Source organism: Rana temporaria, chromosome 4 (assembly GCF_905171775.1).
Source record: "Rana temporaria chromosome 4, aRanTem1.1, whole genome shotgun sequence".
Taxonomy (NCBI): Eukaryota; Metazoa; Chordata; class Amphibia; order Anura; family Ranidae; genus Rana; species Rana temporaria.
The window spans coordinates 285,623,875-285,647,821 of record NC_053492.1 but is presented as its reverse complement, the minus strand read 5'-3'; the positions used below and the strand labels follow the sequence as shown (position 1 = coordinate 285,647,821).

The 23,947-nt window shown below is 43.8% G+C and overlaps 1 protein-coding gene across 1 annotated transcript in view; it reads right to left on the bottom strand.

Moving 5' to 3' along the window:
* The window catches only part of C4H6orf58 (chromosome 4 C6orf58 homolog), an 80,098-nt gene that overhangs the window by 39,565 nt on the left and 16,586 nt on the right, over positions 1-23,947 (bottom strand). Inside the window, exon 3 of the mRNA XM_040350390.1 lies at positions 11,352-11,536. Coding sequence (XP_040206324.1) covers positions 11,352-11,536 — 185 coding nt within the window. The remainder of the gene's footprint in view (positions 1-11,351; positions 11,537-23,947) is intronic.

Below are 23,947 nucleotides of genomic sequence, written 5' to 3'. Positions count from 1 at the left end.
TGCCAAGTTTGTCTAAGCTACAACGCCTGGTGGTACAGAGAGTCGCTGCTATCTACGGGTATGAATACCCATACTTTTTTGCCAGATTGACCGGGAGAGAGAGGGATGGTGTCGCAATGCTGTATGGGACCGCTTGAACGTCCCTAAGAAAGAACGAGAGACACCCTATGCCACTGTTTGTGTGGGAAAGCGCTTCGAAGATTGCCTCCGAGCTTGGAGTTGGGGCCACCACATTTGCAGCGATCGAGTCGTGCTAGGGTCGCCTGGAAGAGAAGACCAGGTGTTTTCTATCACCACCACCACTGCTGATAGCACCATCATCATCTTGCCTGATCCCCGATTTTATAAGTAAAATACATGTAGGCTTTGCATAGCTTGCTAACTTTAAAGAAGTTCTGGACAAGGATTATCCTGCTCCACATTGACATTTTTGTGAATAACTCTTGGGAGGGGTTGGGTTCAGTCAGTTGGAGGGGGTCCTTGCCAACTTCTCTATAGTAGTCCAGGAAGATACAGCAAGAAAATAACTATTTTACCTTTTCACTTCCCTTTTACTGCTATTTCTTTGCACTTGAACTGGACTTCCGCAGTACCAGCGCACTGACCGCTAGGGGCAGTGTTCTGCAACATTTACATTGCAGGACAGAAATGTTATTTCTTTTATATTCTTGCAACAGAGATTATTGCTCAAGCACTTACATTTAGGACTCTTGGGGAGGAATGGAAACTTTGCGTTCGGACGTGAGCGTGCAGTTTCGATTTTGACCTTGGAGGTTGTATATAGAAACTTATATTAGTACATCAGGATGTATATTGTGTATTTTTGTATGCTCTTTTATATCTTTCCTATACAGGTTTTTCTGGACCCACCTACTATCAACACTGCGGAGAATGGGCAGCTAGATAGATAGGGTTGTGTATGTTTGTATGTCTACTGTTATTTAACTAATGTCAATATTGTAATGCAATGTTTTACATTCTGTCCTTTTCTCTTTTCCTCCTTTCTCTGTACTGTTTAGCAGGTATTTTGTTAGCAAGGGATGAAATAGACATTCTCTGGCACAACACCAGAGCAACTTAAACTGCCGTTGATCCAAATTATGAAAATCAGGCAGAAAGACAGTAATCAGTGCATTGTTATAGCACTGATCGCTGTATAAATGACAACGGTCCCAAAATAGCGTCAAAAGTGTCCGATGTGTCTGCCACAATGTCACCGTCAGGATAAAAATTGCAGATCGCCGCCATTAATAATAAAAAAAATTAAACATGCCATAAATCTATCCCCTATTTTGTAGACGCTATAACCTTTTCGCAAACCAATCAATATACGCTTATTGCGATTTTTATTACCAAAAATATGTAGAAGAATACATATCGGCCTAAACTGAGAAAAGAATAGCTTTTTTAAAACAAATTGGGGATATTTATTATAGCAAAAAGTACAAAATATTGTTTTTTTCAAACTTGTCGCTCTTTTTTGTTTATAGCGCAAACATTTTTAAATCTCAGAGATAATAATACCACCAAAAGAAAGCCCTATTTGTGGGGAAAAAATGATGTTAATTTTGTTTGGCTGATGAAGTCACGAGGTGCGTGATGTAACGCAAGGCTGACGCAAACCGGAAGTGGCCGGAACTCATGTGAGAAGGCGTCCAGAACGCTGTTTTTCATTGTTTTGCACATCACTCGTTTTTTATATGCAAGAGTCCACCTTTTAGCAATAATAAAAGTTAACATTTTAACGATACTGCACCATTGGAGGCCTCTTCTTCTCCTCTCTTTCTCCTATTCACATGTCCCCCTTTGGAACGTTTAAATTAATGAAGACACCGAGTGATCCACGGGTGAGGAAGGAGGTTAAGGTTAGATCCTTATGTATCATTGGAGAAGAAAGAGGAGAGAAATGGGAGAGAGCAACTTTCTGGGCTGATGTATATGGTCACCATTACACGCTTATTACTACTAGAATAGAGGTGAGAGTTCTGAGTAGGGATGAGCCAAACACCCCCCCGAACTTTTTGCGCGAACATTTAGAACCCCATTGAAGTCTATGGGACTCAAACGTTCGAATTCAAAATTGCTCATTTTAAAGCATAATATGCAAGTTATTGTCGTAAAACGGGTTTGAGAACCCGGGTCTTGCCTAGGGATGAGCCGAACACCCCCTGTTCAGTTCGCACCAGAACTTGCGAACACACCAAATGTTCGTGTGAACTTTAGAATCCCGTTAAAGTCTATGGGACTCGAACATTTGAAATCTAAAGTGCTAATTTTAAAGGCTAATATGCAAGTTATTGTCCTAAAAAGTGTTTGGGGACCTGGGTCCTGCTCCAGGGGACATGTATCAATGCAATTTTTTTTTTTAAAAACTGCCATTTTTTCGGGAGCAGTGAATTTAATAATGCTAAAAGTGAAACAATAAAAGTGAAATATTACTTTAAATTTCGTACCTAGGGGGGGTGTAAAGTTAGCATGTGAAATAGCGCATGTTTCCCGTACATAGAACTGTCCCTGCACAAAGTGTCATTTCTGAAAGGAAAAAAAGTATTTTAAAACCGGCTTTGCGGCTATAATGAATTGTCGGCTCTGGCAATTCAGAGCAAATTCATTCATAAAAATAAATAGCGTGGGGGTCCCCCCAAATTCCATTACCAGGCCCTTCAGGTCTGGAATGGATATTAAGGGAAACCCCGCCGTCAATTAAAAAAAAATGACGTGGGGTTCCCCCCAAATATCCATTCCAGACCCTTCAGGTCTGGTGTGGATTTAAAAAAAAAATGGAGTGAAGTTCCCCAAAAATTCACACCAGACCCCTTATCCGAGCATGTTAACCTGGCCGGCCGCAGAAAAGAGGGGGGGACAGAGTGCGCCCCCCCTCTCCTGAACCGTACCAGGCCACATGCCCTCAACATGGGGAGGATGTCCCCATGTTGATGGGGACAAGGGCCTCATCCCCCAACCCTTGCCCGGTGGTTGTGGGGGTCTGCGGGCGGGGGGCTTATCAGAATCTGGAAGACCACTTTAACAAAGGGGACCCCCAGATCCTGGCCCCCCCTATGTGAATTGGTAATGGGGTACATTGTACCCCTACCATTTCACAAAGCAAGTGTAAATAGTTAAAAAAAACACACACACCGTAGAAAAAAGTCCTTTATTAATAGAAAAAAAATCCAGCCGTGACACTCGTTCCCGGCTTCCTGCTCCAACGTTTTCTGTATCCAGCGGCGGTTGCGGGTGATCTCCGGTCCAGCGATGAGAAGATCCATCCATCCAGAGAGCAGCATCGCCGACCTCCTCTCACCGGTGAACACAGCCCAGCGAATGAGCGGCTGAAGCGGTGACATTTCTTATATAGGGGAGGCGGGGCCACCCGTCACATGACCCCGCACCCTCTGACGCACCCTCTGCTACGTCACTGGGGAAGCCCAGCAAGGGGAAGACTGTTCTTCCCCAGTGACGTAGCAGAGGGTGCGGGGTCACGTGACGGGTGGCCCCGCCTCCCCTATATAAGAAATGTCACAGCTACAGCCGCTCATTCGCTGGGCTGTGTCCAGCGGTGAGAGGAGGTAGGCGATGCTACGCTCTGGATGGATGGATCTTCTCATCGCTGGACCGGAGATCCCCCGCACCCATCGCTGGATACAGACAACGTTGGAGCAGGAAGCCGGGAACGAGTGTCACCGCTGGATTTTTTTATTTATTTTTTTATTAATAAAGGACTTTTTTCTACGGTGTGTGTGTGTTTTTTTAACTATTTACACTTGCTTCGTGAAATGGTAGGGGTACAATGTACCCCATTACCAATTCACATAGGGGGGGGCCAGGATCTGGGGGTCCCCTTTGTTAAAGGGGTCTTCCAGATTCTGATAAGCCCCCCGCCCGCAGACCCCCACAACCATTGGGCAAGGGTTGTGGGGATGAGTCCCTTGTCCCCATCAACATAGGGACATCCTCCCCATGTTGAGGGTATGTGGCCTGGTACGGTTCAGGAGAGGGGGGGCCGCATAAGGGGTCTGGTGTGAATTTTTGGGGTAATTTTTTTTTTTAATTGACGGCGGGGTTCCCCTTAATATCCATTCCAGACCTGAAGGGCCTGGTAATGGAATTTGGGGGGACCCCCACGCTATTTATTTATTTTTATGAATGAATTCGCTCTGAATTGCCAGAGCTGACAATTCATTATAGCCGCAAAGCCGGTTTTAAAATACTTTTTTTCCTTTCAGAAATTACACTTTGTGCAGGGACAGTTCTATGTACGGGAAACATGCGCTATTTCACATGCTAACTTTACACCCCCCCTAGGTACGAAATTTAAAGTAATATTTCACTTTTATTGTTTCACTTTTAGCATTATTAAATTCACTGCTCCCGAAAAAACGGACGTTTTTTAAACTTTTTTTGCATTGATACATGTCCCCTGGGACAGGACCCAGGTCCCCAAACACTTTTTAGGATAATAACTTGCATATTAGCCTTTAAAATTAGCACTTTAGATTTCTCCCATAGACTTTATCAGGGTGTTCCGCAGCTTTTCGAATTTGCCGTGAACACCCCTAATTGTTCGTTGTTCGCTGAACAGGCGAACAGGCAATGTTCGAGTCGACCATGAGTTCGACTCGAACTCGAAGCTCATCCCTAGTCTTGCCCCAGGGAACATGTATCAACGTAAAAAAAAGTTTTAAAAACGGTCGTTTTTTCTGGAGCAGTGATTTTAATGATGCTTAAAGTAAAAAAAAAAAAATTGAAAAATTCCTTTAAATATCGTACCTGCTGGGTGTCTATAGTATGTCTGTGAAGTGGTACGTGTTTAGAACTGTCCCTGCACAAAATGAGATTACTATAAGAAAAAAGTAATTTAAAACTGCTTGCGGCTTAAATGTAATGTCTGGTCCCTGCAATATGGATGAAAATCATTGAGAAAAATAGCATGGGTTTAGTATTAATATGAGAAGATCTCTGCTTCTAGGAGTAAATATGAGAAACACCAGCTTTACGTTAGGTGCACAATGTGCAGAGGACACGGACAGTACACACTCAACGTAGCTTTATGTGCACACTGCAGAGGACACAGACAGTACACCACGTGAGAATACTGCAGCTAGCACAATCGCCTGCCTGTCAGTAAATTAGGAAGAGCGGATCTAGCTGAACTCAATACAGTGTATAAATATACTGTATATACAACACCTGGGATGCATATATATCCTCTACACACTGTAACTCTAACTGACTAGCCTGCCTGCCTGCTCTATCTACCTGCAAAAATGACACTCTCTCTCTGTTCTCTCTTTACCACCACAACACACTACACAAGGCCGACCTGCAGGCAGCCTTTTATAGTGTGGGATGTGTACTAAACCCCCTGAGCCATAATTGGCCAAAGCCACCCTGGCTTTGGCCAATTATGGCTCTCCGTTTTTTGCAAGCTGTGATTGGCCAAGCATGTGGGTCATAGTGCATGCTTGGCCAATCATCAGCCAGCAATGCACAGTGAATTATGGGCAGTGACACACCACTCGAATTTGGCGCGAACGGCCCGTAACGTTTGTGTTTCGACGAACTGTCGAACATACGATGTCCGAGTCGAACGTGAGTTCGACTCGAACACGAAGCTCATCCCTAGTTCTGAGAGACTAGTCGGAGGATTCTACATTGATTTCTTATTTTTCACTCCTTTATCCATCATCCCTATTGGAATATCCCCAAGGGAATCAAGATTGGGACACCCACATATTTAGATAACCATCCACTTCATAGGACTATTTGTCTATATTCATTATAAGTGGACTTTTTTATGCATTTTTATTGATGTTTTTATGCACCAGCACTTTATATATGGTTATTTATTGCTCACCCGTTCATCATTATCTATCTGATGGTCATCCTTTGTAAACCATTCATTAGGGTGGTTTTAGAGTGTTGTTTTCTTTAGTGCAAAATCACTTCTATTTGTATTTCATATTTTGTGTACAGTGAACACTTTAAGATTTTACAGCTTTGGTACATTATCTCACTCGCACTTTATTGACCCTCCTCCTTTACTCACAGTAGCGCGAAAGACATCTTCATGTATATAATTTTGTTTGGATACAGCGCCGCACCCCCGCGCAATTGTCAAATAAAGCGGCATAGTGCCGAATTCGCAAAAAATGGCCTGGTCATTTAGCAGCCAATTCTTCCAGGGCTGAAGGGGTTAAGGAGAAGGAGACAGGTGTGCCCCAGGGTATTTGCAGGCCAGGCATAGATACCAGTAAATAAAGTAAAAAAGTATATAAAAAAAATACAAATTTACTACAAAAAGCATATAGTACATACAGGTAATAATAGATAAGGTCAAATACACAATGGTCTTGAAATAAGTGCAGCTAATTAATGAAGCAATAGATGTCTTTCAAAAGTAGGGGGGCAACCATAATACATAGATGTCTTTAATGAGGGGGGCTCCCTCTAGGCTCACCTGCATTATTATACATTATTTGGCATGTTCCATTGTGAAGGCTCTCAAAAAATGTATAGAGTTAGGACTGCAGATAATACTGGGGTGCCATAATGTAGCTTTGCAGCTTAGGCATGTATTTGCAAATGTGTGCAAACTAAACCCTCATTTTTAACGTAAACTGTTAATTTGGATAATTAACAACAATTAATTTGGTTGGTTGCAGGCTGGTCGATAAGTTGAGCTGGGAATTTTCTTTGGCTTTGATATGTGCTGCTTTTCCATTTGCTCCTTGCTGGAAAGGTCAGTTGTAGGTGGGGGTAGTGGCCATTTGTTTGTACAGTTGGAATAAGGGTGAAGGGATGCACTGAACACCTTTGCTGCCATTGCGCTATGTCAGCCTCTCCAAGAAGGTAGCCTGCTGGGGATGCTGGACTCCGGTCCCGAAGGGCAAGTCTCTGTGTGAGCCATGCTAAGCCCAGGTGTTTTCCAGCAAATGGAATCCCTAGTGAGGCACGTGGTGCAAGGATCCCTTAAAGAGTGAGATACAAGCCACACATGAAGTCCAACAGCCAGTGCGGCGTGTTCTTACACTAGGATGACCAGGAAGAACTCGAACTGTCCCAACCAAGGTAGAGTCTCCTGCAAAGCAAGAGGAAGTTCTGTAAGCACCTTGGGGCTCCGGTTTCACTAGTGCGACGTGTCATGCAACTTTGGACACATGGGGTCGCATGGCGGGTGACAGCCCATTAAGTTCATTGGCACCCGTTCCAATCTATGCAACTTAGAGTTGCAGCGACTTTGAGGGCCACTTTTGATGCAACCTTGATCCAGCCAAGCTCTATCCATTTAGAAATAAGGATGTGAAGCATCTAAATGCTGCCTCTGTAAATGACTGAGGCCTTGATGAGGCGAGTAAGCATGTCGATCTTCCTTGGAAGATGCAGTGATTGCAATTTGCAATTTTTGTAACTAAAACTGATTCAGATCTAACTAAGAAGTAAATATAATTTTATATGGGGGCCTGCATATTTACACAAATTTCCTGAAAAGAATGTATTTCATCCCAAAAAAACTGGTAGAAGGCAATATTTGAAGAACATTATGTTTACATTTCCTTTGCAGTGACATACATTTATAAAAAAATAGCATGGAAAACTCACTGTAGGTCTGATTGGTCTGAAGTTTGATGTGTCTAATTAGAAACAAGTTTGTGCCTCAACCCAAACAGCACTGGTCTGTCATATCTAACCTATCCAAAAGATATAGCAGAATTTTCAGTGAAATAAGACATAAAATCAATAACTGCTACAATAAAACAACTAGTACATTGTGGCATTCTTGGAGAAAGCATTCTGGAACAGCTCTGTGACAATGCCAAGTAGCTTGTCAAAGCTGAAAGCAGAAAAAATATATGTTGATACTAAAATATTATAGGACTCATTTACAAAAAACTCGGGACAACAAAAAAATTATTGATAAGTTTATAATGATGATGAATTCAAGTGTTAATATGCATGGTGGCATAATCTTGCAATTTACCAACATGCTATTCTCAGGCCCCGTACACACGTCCGAGGAACTCGACGTGCCAAACACATCGAGTTCCTCGTCGAGTTCAGTGTTGAAGCCGCCGAGGATCTCGGCGGGCCAACTTTCCTCATTGAACAATGAGGAAATAGAGAACATGTTCTCTATTTGGCCCGACGAGTTCCTCGTCGGCTTCCTCGCTGAAAAGTGTACACACGACCGAGTTTCTCGGCAGAATCCAGCTCCGATCGAGTTTCTGGCTGAATTCTGCCGGGAAACTCGGTCGTGTGTACGGGGGCCTCAGAAGTTGACCTTTCCCTAAAGCATTCCTAAGCCATGCCTCATGTAAAACCATACTGATGTTATTGCTGTTTTATGCTAGCTTAGGGATAAACGAGATAAAAGGGATTCAATTTGAATTAGCTCCCACCCGGCATATAGCAAGATGGCAGCTGGGTGGGACTTTCGTAGATCTCACATGACAACACAGCCGATGACTAATCAGTGTACCGACCTGCTGCCAATACCATGTGACCATCCACAGCAGATCACATGAAAATTGTAAACAATGGATGGCTTCCTTTCATGCCATCCATTGTATACAATTGTGTTGCTAGCTGTGCTTGGTCACACTGTTCACATAGTACAAATGTGCTGTGATTGGCTCTGTCTGTACCATGTGATTAGCTGTGACCAATCACAGCTATTCACAATAACATATACTCAATGAATCAGTTTTATTCAGTCTAAATGGTTGCTTATACCAGTGAAATTCACTGGTATAAACAATCCTAATTTGTAAAACGAAATTAAAAATCCTGATCACTTCCACAGAGTAGTACAGTGTAACTATGGTAAAACACTGTATTGCTCTGGTCACAGTGTGTAAAAAAAGCGTTCAAAATGTTTTAATTATTTGAAATAATCTATATTTTTCTTTTACATACTATCGCTTGTCAGTGTCCCTGAACACTGCCACACCCATTATATGATAATGCTGTGCTGCACTGGTGACAATATTTAAGAACATAAACTGCGAAAACATTTTTTTAACATTATTAAATTTCTCAAGAATTTGTAACAAAAATTTACAATTTCCAAAAAACTCATAATGTCTCTTACTAAATACCTTGGACTTTCTACTTTCCAAAAAGCGTGTAATTTGGGGGATATGTGTACTGTCCTGATGTTTTCAGGCCTCAAGAAATTAGATAAACCGTCAGTACATCAGGACTGATCGATTTTCAGATATGTACAATAGTTTGTGGACTCCTACAGACTAAATAATATACAGTAATTTGGTTTATTTTCACAAAAAAACTTAGCAGTATACATTTTGGCCTACATTTATGGAGAAAGGTTTTCTATTTGCTAAAAAATATAACAGAAATGAAGGAAAACTTGTTTTTTTTTCCAAAAAAAAACTCAGTTATTATGTATTTACTTAGTAAAAAAGAAAAAAAACTGTGGTAATTAAATACCACAAAAATAACGCTCTATTTGTGTGAAAAAAAATGTCACATGGGTACAGTGTTGCATGACCACACAAACATTCAAAGTGTGACAGCGCTAAAAGCTGAAAATTTGCCTGGGCAGGATGGGGTTAAAAGTGCCCGGTATTGAAGTGGTTAAATTTGTCATGATGCTTCAATATGGTATCCTTTAAAGGCAACTGAAAAAAAACACTTAGGGCCAGATCCACAAAAGGGATACGCCGGCGTATCTACTGATACGCCGTCGTATCCCTGTTTCTATCTATGCGACTGATTCACAGAATCAGTTACGCATAGATATTCCTAAGATCCGGCAGGTGTAATAGTTTTACACTGTCGGATCTTAGGATGCAGTACCTCGGCCGCCGCTGGGGGCTTTTTTCGTCGAAATGCCGCGTTGGGTATGCAAATTAGCACTTACGGAGATCCACGAAGCAGTTTCCCTTCGTGAAGTCTCCGTAAGTTGTTAGTTTGCAAGCGCAAAATTAGGGCTACTTTTACAAAGTTTAAAGCTAGTACACCATGTAAAAGTAGACCCTTTTTTCCCGCGACGCTGTCAAATTTTTTTTGACATTTTTTTTCCCCGCCGCATCTCTTTTTTTTCCCGACGCAACTTTTTTTACCCGGCACGATTCACAAAACTCGGCGTAACGTAATTTCGCGCAATTCACGTCGGGAAAATCGCATCGGGAGCATGCGCAGTACGTCCGGCGCGGGAGTGCGCCTAATTTAAATGGGACTCGCCCCATTAGATTGGGCTCGCCTTGCGCCGGACGAATTTAAGATACAGCGCTGAAAATTTCTAGGTAAGTGCTTTGTGGATCGGGCACTTAGGTAGAGATTTTGCGGCGGTGTAACTTAAATAGGAAGATTTAAGTTAAGCCCGCTCGTTGTGGATCTGGCCCTTAGTGCCCCCCTGTGCTTGGGTGTGAAAAACAAATATGCACTCTGAGGTCACAGCAGGCAACCCTAGGTGATTTTATTTCAAAATAAAATCTTCAAAATCTTATTTGCTTTTAAGTACTTTCAAATGTCATTCGTCAAAGCCTCTGTAGACATTCTTGAATGTACTGACAAGATTTTCCGTACAATTATTTGTTCAAAAATCTACCACTGTATGGTCAGTGTCAGGCCCATATTGGCCATAGGGCTAACCGTGCACTTGCCCTGTGGCCCGCAGCCGCTGGGGCCGCCAGGCTGCAAGTCCTTGTGGGGCACAAGGCTCTTTGAGCTTGCGCCGTTCATTCTGCCTCTCCGCGGCCGCCCGGTGTCCCGAGCCATCGGCACCGTAAGCATAGAGGGGGGAGGAACTAGATGAGAGCCTCATGGCCGACCGTATTGGTCTGCCGTCGGTGCCGGGGGCATGACTGCGAAGGGGGGAAGGGGGGGGGGAAGCCAGAGCAGAAACCTGCTGCTGACAACTTGAAGCCGGATAAAAGAAAACGTGAGTACAGCCCCCCTGTAACCTACATAGGAGGAGCAGTGGGGGGCGGCTGCATATAGAACAATCATTCTCTCCATCTTTCTCCATCAGGCGCGGAATGCCTGTTCTGTTTTAATATCAATTAACATTAACAATAGAAAATACTACCACGGAAAGGAACTAAGTTTTAAAAAAATAAATATCTATGATTCTTAGCTCCACAAATTTTGTTGCCCTATTCTCGCAGAACAAATTTACATGTAATTTGCATGTAATTTCACTAGGCACTCAATACATGCACTTTATGTAAAAAATAAGTGCAGTGGGCACTGCTCAGAATTCAGGAATAATTATATGAGCTACTAACATAATACATTCCAATGTTTGCAAATCTAAGGCTTTCATCTCAGGTTTATGCTTTGTTACTATATAATGTACTTGCTAACAGTATAAATGGTATATCAACCTCAAAAAAAGTCTTCCATTCTTCCATTGCTTGAGGAGCGGCATTTTGACATCCTGTAACACTGTAGCAAAAATCGGATTCAAATTCTTCTGGGTGGGATATGTCTATATCATATGTAGACCCTTGAAGTAAACCTGCATCCAAAGCTCCAAGAAATGGCACAACAGCCAAATAATAATTCATGCCTGGAAAAACAAAAATATAAAAAGGTTGTAAATATTAGTGATATTTGTAAAGACAACACAAGTCTATCTTCATGATGAAAGCAATGATGAACAGATATGTATACATTTAGAGAAAAGAAAACAGAAGTAGAGCTGCTAGCTATAGAGATCAATCAGATTTCTAATTTCATAATTACAGAGTTAGGTTACAAAAAGACACATCCCCATTACCTTCAACCAAAAAACAAAAATACATACATTAAAAGTCTGTGGCCCGGATTCAGAAAAGAGTTACGTCGGCGTATCTCCAGATACGCCGTCGTAACTCTGAATGAGGGCCATCGCATCTCGGCGCCTGATTCATAGAATCAGATACGCCTCAATGTTGCCTAGATACGAGCAGCGTAAGTCTCCTACGCCATCGTATCGTAGGGTGCATATTTACGCTGGCCGCTTGGTGGCGCTTCCGTAGATTTCCGCGTTTGAATATGCAAATTAGATAGATACGCCGATTCACAAACGTACGTGCGCCCGGCGTATCAAGATACGTCGTTTGCGTAAGGCGTCGGACCGGCGTAAAGTTACCCCTCATAAAGCAGGGGTAAGTCATGTTAGGTATGGACGTCGGAAACGTACGAACAGCGTCGTATTTTACGTCGTTTGCGTAAGCCGTCCATCAATGGGGCTGGGCGTAGGTTACGTTCACGTCAACTAAGCATTGAGCGGGCGTAATTTACTTTGAAAACTCGACATGATACTGAGCATGCGCGCGCATGCGCCGTTCAATAACAGCGTCATTTACGTGGGGTCACGAAACATTTACATACAACACGCCCCCTACCAGCCTAGTTTGAATTAGGCGGGCTTACGCCGTGTCAGATACACTACGCCGCCGTAACTTACCGAGCAAGTTGTTTCTGAATACGGGACCTGCCGCTCTAAGTTACGGCGGCGTAGTGTATCTGAGAAATGCTACGCCCGCCTAAAGATAGGCAGATCTCTCTGAATCCAGGCCTGTGTTTATAGAATCTCAAACCCACAGCTGATCCAGGGAAGGGTGATGTAAAACGTACAAAGCAAGATCCAACTCTAATGCCCTGTAAACACAATAGGTTAGTCTGATGAAAACGGTCTTATGGATTTTTCCATTAGTGATCCGATGAAGTTGACTGATGATCAGTCGTGCCTACACACCATCAGTTAAAAAAACGATCGTGTCAGAACGCGGTGACGTAAAACACAACGACGTGCTGAAAAAAATGAAGTTCAATGCTTCCAAGCATGCGTCAACTTGATTCTGAGCATGCGTGGATTTTTAACCGATGGACGTACCCACAGACGATTGTTTTTTTCTATAGGTTTTTTATCCATCAGATAATTTTAAAACAAGTTCCTATTTTTTTAACCTATGGATAAATAACCGATGGGGCCCACACACGATCGGTTTGGTCTGATGAAAACGGTCCATCAGACCTTTTTTATCAGACTAACCTATCGTGTGTACGCAGCATAACAGAGAAACATTTTCTTTCATAGTTACATAGTTAGTAAGGTTGAAAAAAAAAGACACAAGTCCATCTAGTTTAACCTTTAAATGAAAAAAAAAAAAAAAGGAAGGCAAAAAACCCCAGCAAAGAATGATCCAATTTGCCCCAGCAGGGGAAAAAATTCCTTCCTGATTCCCCCGAGAGGCAATCGGATATTCCCTGGATTAGCTTTACCTATAAATGTTAGAATCCAGTTACAATATGTACATATCTCCTCTCCTTGGATCAACAGCCAGAAGTGTTATTTTTTATAAGTACCAATGTTTGTGCATTTAGAAAAACATTCAGCCCTTCGTTGAAGCAATCTACTAAACGGAGAGTTGTTTCCCAGACCGGGCCGGTACTAAGTTTTTTGTGCCCTAGGCAAGACTAGCTACTTGTATCCCCCCCCCAAAAAAAGGTTTAACTTCCCCAAATGTTAACATTGGCTTGTGGTTGTGATGTATTAACACAATATAAAAACAAAAACAAAAAAAGAAATAACAGGCATTCAGGGGGAGACACCTCCTGAGCTACTGATAGTAGCAACTTTACCGCACTTTAAAAAGTGGTCCAAAGCAGGTCACTTTTTAGAGTTTTGGTTAGTGTGAACCCATTGTACAGTCATTGTAATGTCACCAATATTCTTGCTCTTTTAACATGGTGACAATACGCTGACACCTATGCTGCACAGGTGTCAGGTTATTTTCACCCTGTTACAAAGGACAGTAAAATGGGTGGTATTACAATGGTATTACAATGTTTTTAAAGGGGGGGCACAGGCACTTCTAACAGCTCCCTGTATTTCCTGGGAAAAACATCTGTTTGCTTTCTTCTCCCTCACCTCGATCATTGGAGGATCTTCACTGCACAGTTCAGGAGCTTGAGTGCAGGCTTCTCCCTCATCAGAGCTGGCGCTTGCTCCATCCAACACCTGCACTACAGGAGGCCCACGGGATTTACTTGCAGTGGTGTAGAGTGAACTTGTGTACCCATTGGCCTGTAGGCTAGAGTTTGCACCCCCTCCCCTGCTGCCTCCTAAGTCAATGTTTAGCTGAACTTTTCTCAATGTCCCTTCCTTCTAACATCACCCGGGATCCCTCGAAGTCCCAGCGGCATGTTACTTTTCTATGCGGAACAAGAAAAGCTGCTCCAGGTGAGAGAGTCTCTGGTTAATCCTCACACACACTAGTCAGGTGCTAGCCCAGCTCGCATGCTGTGTAACGTGAAGAAATATTTCCAGATGGCTGCACTTCCAAAAATCCTTTTATTGAAGCTACCTCTTTGTCCCCCGCTCCACTTGTCATATAAAGCTTCACTAAGAGGATTTTTGGAAGTGCAGCCATCTGGAATTATTTCTTCACGTACTTTTCTATACAACTTGTACGAGACAGGTTGTGGTTGTGACGGAAAACAGGCTGTGCGGCTTTCTGGTAGTCTCGCAGCTACATTAGCCTACTTACTGAACCATTGATTAATGCTTTGGGCAAGGAGAGTTTGGACCCTCCTGACTCCCCCTCTTATCTATGCCCCTGGACAGTGGCTGCAACCTGCCTAGTTCACCAAGTGGAAGAACCTGACCTGTTCCCAGAGAATAAAAAGAAAAATGTGATATGAATAAAAAAATTGCCCCCATGAAATGTTTAAAAAAAAAAAAAACTACTTTTAAACAGCTTTTATTGAGATTTTCATTTAAATAAATACAGTGGTAACAAGTTACAGACAATGCACAATAAATAGTCAACAATCAGACATTGTTCCTTACTTTACATCATAGGAGAAACTTATATAAAGCCCAAGAGAAAGTAGGGGTATCAGTAGTAGAACAAACTGGCAGAAGCAACTGATTTTCTATTGACAATCCATCCAATAGAATAAGAAACATACTTTTGTAAAATTCAAAATGTCCTTTCTGCTTCATGCCCTTGTACCCGCTTTATCCACTGTGTCTGTAATGGGCATATTGTATAAGTATGGACAAGAAGGTAATTATGAAAATTCTGTTTCAATGTATTAGTAATATTGTAAAATTGCAGTAAATACATTTTTTGACCAAAATCACACAAGTCAATTAATTTTTTGCCCACAAGCACACAATACGCCAACATCGTTTTTTATTATTTAGACAGCTTGTCTGACATGTCATGATATATGCATGTTTATTTAGTACTCTCTGTTCCTATAAATTACAGTACTATCATAAAACCAGAATAATTTCCATAAGATTTATTAAAACACAAATAATTTTATGACAAATTCTGCTTTATTTCCATCAGCTATTCTTTAAGTAAACTGTCAATTGCTGCTGCTGTTATCAAAATAATTTGAGCTTTTAGTTTGAGCTTGTGTTGATTAAAATTATTTTTTTTACAGGAATAAACCTCTTCTGCCCAGGAATCGTTGATATCTAGGTGTCCAATAATTATATACACAACTTATATACCTAATAGTTTCTTTCATTTTTTTAAGGCTGAATTTTTTTTTATGGTTTAGCTCATTTTCTTTGATTATCACTTCATCCTTAAAGCAGTATTAAACCACAAAACAGATAATTTTATATTGCAGCTTACCATTTCTTAAATGTGATGGCTTTGTTCGTTTTTTTTATCTATTTTTTCAACTGGTTATCCAGCTAGTAACATAGGGCCAAATTCTCAAAAGAGATACGCAGACTTAACTCCATTTTTCTAATTTTACACGGCGCGTATATTTGCGCGCGATCGTCAAAACGACTTAAGCAAAGATTTCCGTATTTTCAGCCGTACTTAAATTAGTTACACCTGCGCATTCCCGGGCGCAAATTACGCTAGGCTCGCCGCTGTTTTTGATAGGCAAATATGCAAATGAGGGAGTTAGGGCGATTCTCAGAATTAAGTGTGTGTGCCGTATTTTCCGCCCTGTGCGCACCTGTTAGTTTTTCTGACTAAATTTCCACATTATAAAACCAGCCCTAATTTTACACATGCTGTGGAAGGGTTTGCAGAAGGAAGTGACTAGAGGTTACAGCTCTAGTTGTGAAGGTTGTTGTTTAAAAATGCCAGGACCAGCAATGATTTTGACGGCACTTGCTGCCTTACAGGCACAAAGGAGGAGGAGGGCACAGAGGAGGAGGATGAGGGCACAGGCGCGTGTTTATCGGCCACGCCGTGATATTTGGCAAATGCCAGCTTATGAGGTCATGGGCAACTACCGATTTGATAGGGAGGCCATCCTGGAGATCACCCAACTCCTTCATGAGGATCTAATCGCCCCAACCCTACGTTCCCATGCCCTGACACCTCTTGAAAAAGTTATGGCAACCCTCCATTTTTTATCGAGTGGCTCATTCCAGCGAGCATCTGGAGGTGTGGCTGGGATGGTGCAGTCAACCATGAGTAAATGTCTACATCAGGTGGTCCCTGCCATACTGCGGCGCATGAGCCACCAGTTTGTCATGCCCACCCAGGAGGACCAGCGTGTGCAAGCAATGACAGACTTTTACAATATTGCTGGCTTTCCTAAGATCATCGGGGCGATTGACTGCACCCATGTGGCACTCCAGCCCCCCCATGATACTGAACACCTGTTCAGAAACAGGAAAGGCTGGCATTCGATCAATGTCCAGATGATCGTAGATGCACATGGCCTCATCTGGCACGTTTGTGCCAAGTTTCCCGGCTCGTGCCATGATAGTTTCATCCTAAGGCAGACCAAGATCTACAGAGACTTTGAGATGAACGTGTATGGAGACAGCTGGCTGATTGGTGAGTGACATTGGTGTCAGGTATGCCCCTCCCATGATGCAGACATCACAAGGGGCACATGCATGACTAATATCCTCCTGTCTTTTCCCTTACAGGTGACTCAGGATATGCATTGGGACCCCACCTGATGACCCCCTTTAGGAACCCCCAAACACCCGGAGAACGAAAATTCAATGAGGTGCACATCCAGACCCGGGCTATAGTAGAGCGGACTTTTGGCATGCTAAAGTCAAGATTCAGATGCCTGGACAAGACTGGGGGTACACTATTGTATTCCCCAGACTTTGTATGCAAAATTATTGGGGCATGTTGCATACTGCACAATTTTGCATTAAGAAGGGGCATGCATGTGGAGATATCTCCTGACCTAACCCCCCACCCAGGCAACCCCCCCCCCCCAAACCCCTCTACCCGGTCTGCTGAGGGCCAGGCAATCAGGAGACAACTGTCTGAAGGCATCTTTGCCCAGTAAATGCATCCTAATTATATTTTTGTTTTTGATTTGCCAAGACCAAATCACAGAGATTATGTGACCTTTAAATCTTTATTTTGCTAAATAAATGCACATTACTTATATGCCAAAGAGAATGTTTATTTTTATTTACAAAACGCACATTAATTATCTCACAATGAGAATGCATGAATGCACGTCACTGTGGTCCCTAGCACAGACACATCACATGCACATCCAATTGGATTAGATCCAAGTACCCCCCCCCCCCTTTGGTACTTGGGAGCAGTAACGCCCCGCCACGGCTCCAATTATGTCACTGTGCATTCATACACCATTCAGGAACCTAGGATGACTTCTCCCTGGTCCTGGGGATCCCTACTCCACCAAAACTGAGGGTGACACCCTTATGTTTTCAGGAATGCCATCCCCCCACATTCACACATCATTCACACACATAAACCAAATCATAAGTACAGTGTAAAAAAAAAAAAAAAAAAGTACCCCTGCAAATTAGGGATGTTGCCGAGTGCTCCTTCTGGGCTGCCCACGGGCACGGTCACGGGGACGGGCACGGGGACGGCCACGGCCGACTGGGGGATCTTCACGGGGGGGTCTGTGCAGGGGAGGGAGTATTTTCAGGGGGGGGGGACTGTGCAGGGGAGGGAGTATTTTCAGGGGGGGGGGACTGTGCAGGGGAGGGAGTATTTTCAGGGCGGGGGGACTGTACAGGGGAGGAAGCAGCCTCCCCTGGTGTCTGTCCTCCTGCTGGCCTTCCCTCCAAGGCAACGGCTATCCTTGTCAGACAGGAAGTTATGTCAGCCGTATTGGCCTGCACAGCCCGGGTATTGGCTTGCACAGCCTGGGTGAGGGCAGTCACCTCCTGGGCCACACCTGTTGTGGCGTTCCTCAGGTCCCACAAACAGGTGATGACCCCCACGGAGTTGGTGGCCACGTCACCCAGTGACTCCCTCATTGCACCCAGGCTGCGCTCCACCTTGCTCATAGTTTTTTGTATTGCAGACAGACTGCGGGTCTGCCGGACATTGTCCCTCAACAGACTGACCGGCAGACGCACCAACCCCCCCCTGTTTTCAGGGGTCGGCATCCTACTTGCCCCTGAGGCTTTTGGCCTTGGAGGAGGAGTTGGAGTGAGCCATGGGTGCTGCTGCATGTTGGAGGAGGGTTGGAAGGGGCGACCCATGATGGTGGCCTGACTTCTGGGCGCCTGTGGGGTTCCCTCAGGGGATGATTCAAAGGTCATATCTTGGCCCATCATTATTTCCTGCCCAATCAGAATATTGTCATCTTCCTCCCCCTCATCCTCCTCCCACTCAACATCCAAATTAGGGGAGTTGTGGGCACTCCCCTCCCATGGCGAATCCTGCCCTTCTTGGGACTCTGCATGAGCCTGTCTTGGGGGTGGTGCAGCAGCCTGCCCTGATGGGCCTGCAACCTCCTGACCTGATGGGCCAGCAACCTCGTGACCTGATGGGCCAGCAACCTCCTGACCTGATGGGGCTGCCACCTCCTGGGCTGATGGGGCTGCCACCTCCTGGGCTGATGGGGCTGCCACCTCCTGGGCTGATGGGGCTGCCACCTCCTGGGCTGATGGGGCTGCAACCTCCTGGCCATCTGGGGAGGACACAAAACAATCACAGGTTGTTGGATCCATACACTTGGCACATCTTCCCTTCCCCCACCCACACATGCTAATCACCAGATAGAAATTCCAAAAAATTACCTGTCCTCATAAGAGGATCATTGTCAAAGCCAGGCAGGCCCACCACCTGCTGTGGGTGGAAACACTGGGCCACTGCCCATTCCTCCTCACTCATCCTGACTGGGCAGGGTCCCCCTCCTCCAGTGCCCCTGGTATGGGCATGCAGCGTTGCCAGCTTGTTCCGGGACACGCTCCTCAAGTCATTTATTTTTTTTTGAACTCCAGCGATGGTCCTGGTCTCCCCCCCCCCCCCCGCCGCATTGATCCGATCGGTGATCTTTTGAAGGATCTCCTTCCTCCTGGCCGGGGTGGTGGTGTGGCTCTCAGGGCCATGGAGAAATCGCCCAAATTTCATGACGCCCTGAGCAAGTATATGCTTCTCTGCCGGTGTAAAATTTAGCTTCCTGCGCTTGGGAGCCATGACAGACAACACCCAGCAACAGGGAACTCACCCAAAAAACAAACAACAATACACACACACACCAAAGAAAATACAAACAAGCCAAAATAACAAATAGACAGACAGCTACTATTAATTCGAAAACAAACAGGCAAAAAAGGAAAACAAAAAATATAAACAAAACCCAAAAAAAACTATTATGAAAAACAAACAGGCAAACAATCAAAACAAAAAAAAAATTAGCAAAAACAAACACCAACTATACCCTCCAACTCCACAAACACTTTTCTCACAAAACAATCTTACCAACAAACACTGACAAACGTTCAAAGCAGAAGCAACTTGCTTTAGGAAGGGAACACAGGGAAATACTTTTGCAATTGAAGTGTGTTTGACTGGGGCTATTTAGACACAGGGCGATCTTCAAACTAAGTACGCTTGGCCTTTTACCTATCTCACTGATTGCGCTGACCAAAGTTCTGCACATGCGCATTGAGGTCCAGATTCGTGCGCGCATGCGCAGTACGGCCGGCACTTCATTTGCATGGGGTCACGGCTCATTACAATGAAGCACGCCCACTTCATTCCCACTTGCCATAACCACGCCTTACGCATTGAAACTTAAGTTAAGGATGGCGCAGTTTTGTGCGCAAATGCACTGAGAATACGGTAGTTACGACACCAACTTAGGGCGCCGTAACTTAAATGACATAAGTTAGATAATCCTAAATTTACACATGGTTTTGAGAATTTGGCCCATATTTCCCTTCTTAGGGTGTCTCCATCCCACTGGAGGAGCAATGGAGACACATTTAGACAACAGCATTGGCAATCTGGGAAGAAGGCAGTAGATGTACTAGCAGATTTAGTTGGACTTGATTAAATAAAAAATCAATACCTGGATTTCAGTTGTAAAGTGTTAGGTGGAGTTCATCTTATTTTTTTTATAGTTACATTGATCCAAGCTGGATCAATATAAGTATGCTTATACCATACTTGTGGAATACCATAGTAGAGAATCACTGTAGTGGTCAACGCTACTTCAGTGATCGCTGATGTCTTTCAGGTCCCATGCCGAATGATCCCACCCTGTTGTGTGACGATAACAAATGCATTTTCGCTATGGTCACGCTACAGTTTCTCCCCGCCAATCAGGAGGCAGGTCGTGAGACCTGTTTCACAATTGGCCAAAGCACAAAGCGATCCTATTGGATGCCTAGCGCTTTGGAAGAGGAGACACGCTGGAGCCTGAGCCGCCGCTGCACACCACACTACAGCAGCCCGCACAGAACCAGTAAGTGCTGGTGATGCTGCTGCCTGCATGGAGGAAGAGGAGGAGAGAAGAGCACACCGCTGCTGAGTTCATGGAGGAGGAGGAGGAGGAGAGAAGAGCACACTGCCGCTGCCTGAATGGAGGAGGAAGAGAGGAGAGCACACTACCGCTACCTGCATGGAGGAGGCTTGCCGGACATCCTGGGGGGGGGGGTGCAAGCAGCTATCAGTGACACAAGCCCCCCGGCCGCCTCTGATGCAGGGGGGTTGCATCAGTGCTGCGCCGCAGGGGGTTGCAGGTGGTAGTGCTGGTTGTTTGGCCCCCAAAGAGAAAAACTCACCAGCCACCACTGTGTGGTGGAGAAGCCAGGTGGTGACATCAAAGCAAAAAGTTTTTTCACATTTTGGAATAAAGGTTTTTAGATAAATGAATAAACACTGGCCATTGTAAGCATCCTGTGACCTAAGAAATGTTTGTGTAATGCTCAGGCTCGTGGTAAAGGGGTATGAAATCAATGCTTCCGCAGCTTCTGCTAGAGTGCTAACAGGGGATGGAACCCGTTCTGGTTCCTATCAGGCTTCAAAGAACAATGGGGTTGCCACTAAGAGTCGCACATCTAGGTGTCCTGGAGTGGTGAGGAGAGTTGCAACTCCTGGTTGGAGTCCAGGCTGAGGGTGCCATTCTCCTCACCACTCCAGAACACCTAGATGTGCGACTCTTGGGGGCCACCTTATTATAAGCATTCCTGTCAGTGTTAAATAGTTTGTCTCAGTCCTTAAACGAAGACCGTCTAAATAGCATCATGGGCCCCTGGGCAAAGTGGGGCAGGCTGGTAAGGGCCCCACTGCATTAATTAACGCACCTACTTCCAAGAAAAAGTTTAAATAGTTGATAGAATTAAACATACATTTATTAGTACGTTCAATAAAATAGATTTTAGACAATTAAACATGCCATAAGTGAAAGACTAATCAACACAAAGGGCACAGTACAGGGGGAAGGCAGAAGGGCACAATACTGGGATCAGGAGGGCACAGTACAGGTTCCAGGAAGCTGTACAGAACACAGCCATCCCGGGGACAGCTTAATAAAAAGCGTGACTATACCATCAAATCCGGGACAGTTTGCAAGTATGATGTAATGCAAGATTTTCATGGGGCCCCCATGCACCTTGGGCCCCTGGGCAGTGCCGGGGGTGCCCATGCATTAAGACAGCCCTGCCTAAAACTACTAATTTTGCTAGACAGCATGGTCTGCAAATGAAGTTGAAAAATAACAGAATGGCCAGATCAACAAGTGAAAGCTGCAATCTAATACATTTTTGGTTTTGTATTTAATACCGCTATAAATCCGTTATCTAACGCCATGTATTTTTCTTCATTTTTGAACACAGTGGGCCAGTCTCAGCCTTTGTTTCAGATAGTGGGGAAGAATTATAACCTACGCCAAGTGTTTTTGGTGTCCCTATTAAGGAGATTTACCGTTTCTGTTCGTCCTGGGGATCAATATCACAGGTAATAAAAATTAGGGAAAATGCTAATTATTTAGTTGTCAACAGAACAGGAATAGAAGGAGGATATGTCAATGGAGACACTTGTTCTGGTAACAACTGTGCAAAATGGTAATTTCACACACTGTTTCTGGACAGGAAGTAAGGACTTATTGCTGTGTTTCAGGACAGGAAGTAAAAGAAAATCTATTTCATGGGAGTTTTGGGGTATACAGTAAATACTTGTTGAACAGTTGTTGGAGCTCACCTTTTTATGCAGCAGCCCACCCCAATGCTTTGGGATAACTTAAAAAGCACCACAAAGTTACCGCCCAGAGGCGATTAAGTTTGCATGTGTTGCGCTATATAAGTTTTCATTCATTCATTCATTGTATAGTATAAACAAAAGCTAGGCTTTATATTCACCTCAATTGTTTGCACCACACTGCATTGTCAATTAAAGGTTAATGATAAAAAAGAGCTTAACCATGCAATTAAACTTCTGTATCACTGGTCAATTTGTACCAAGTTATACCTGTAATTTTTTGGGGAAGACACCTTCCAATGCCTTTAAGACCTTTGGCAGCTTCTACACTAGCATGCTTTGTAGCCCCTGTTAAAAAAGCATGTCACTGCTAAAACTACCTGAAATAAAGCCTTTTTTTTTTCAACAGAAGTTAATCAGATTGGGATGCTGCTGGTGCATGTAAGGCAAGCACAATTTACAGGAAAAAATCGCACAGCCAAATATGATATTCTAGACTATGCTGGCCCTGAGGCTGTCTATGAAAATTATACTGTCCTGTAACACTCTGTTCAGCTTTAAGGCATGCCCTGAGCCTGCAAAACCATGTATTTGTGTGCACAATGCAAAATGCAAAAAAAAAATATTTTACAGCCGGTATCCCTGTTAGTCAACAAGCAAGTACCAATTAAAATAATGACACTAATAAAAAAAACAGAACCTAAAGAGAAAGCATTTTTTTGGGCTAAACAATTGGTATTTACTTAGTTAAGGCTCATTATCACTTGTGGAAGAGCTTGTTTGTCACATTTAGGAGACAGGCTCAGAGACCAGCAGCTATAACAGTAGAAAGGCTCCCACCAACCAACAGGATAAGTACACCAGAAACTCATCCTGGAGGATGATGTGGGCTGAAGCTTAGGGTCTAAGCACTAATGGGTTTTCAGCAGAGCTCCTAATGGTGAAGATGAATTTAGCTGCATGCTAGTACCAGGTTGCAGTCTTCAGGATTGCCCCACCAGGCGATGAGCAAGCTGAGGGCCAGTAGCAGATATTGCAGGTAGGGATCAAGCCGAAGAGTAGTCAGTAAACAAGAAAAATGTCGCAAAGAGGTTGCAAGTTGGGATCAAGCAGAAGCCAAGTCGAGGAACAAGGTAAGGTAACGAATGATTGCAGGTTGAGTCAAGCAGAAGCATAATTGAGGTACATACCAAGTTTAGTAATGTGTGATAGTGAAGACAAAGGTAGGCAACAGTAGTGAAAGAAGCAAGATATTGGCTGGAGAAGAGCCCAATAATCTGGCAAATAGGAAGTGCAAAGACAAGGTTTAAATAGGAAGTTCATGGGAGGAGCAAGAAGTTCAAGATTCACAAAAAAACCAAGGTATCGGGCAAGGAGCTGTCCAGCATTTCAGGTGGCTCAGCAAGAAGATCTTCTGCCAGATACAGCAGATATCATAGGCTCTTTTAATTGTCCTAACAATCCAGGAGGTGATTGTATATGTTGATGCTGACTGTCCCTCCCTTAAAGTTGATGTAAACCCGATTCATGACAGTAATGAAAAAGTATTTGCCCCTTCCTGT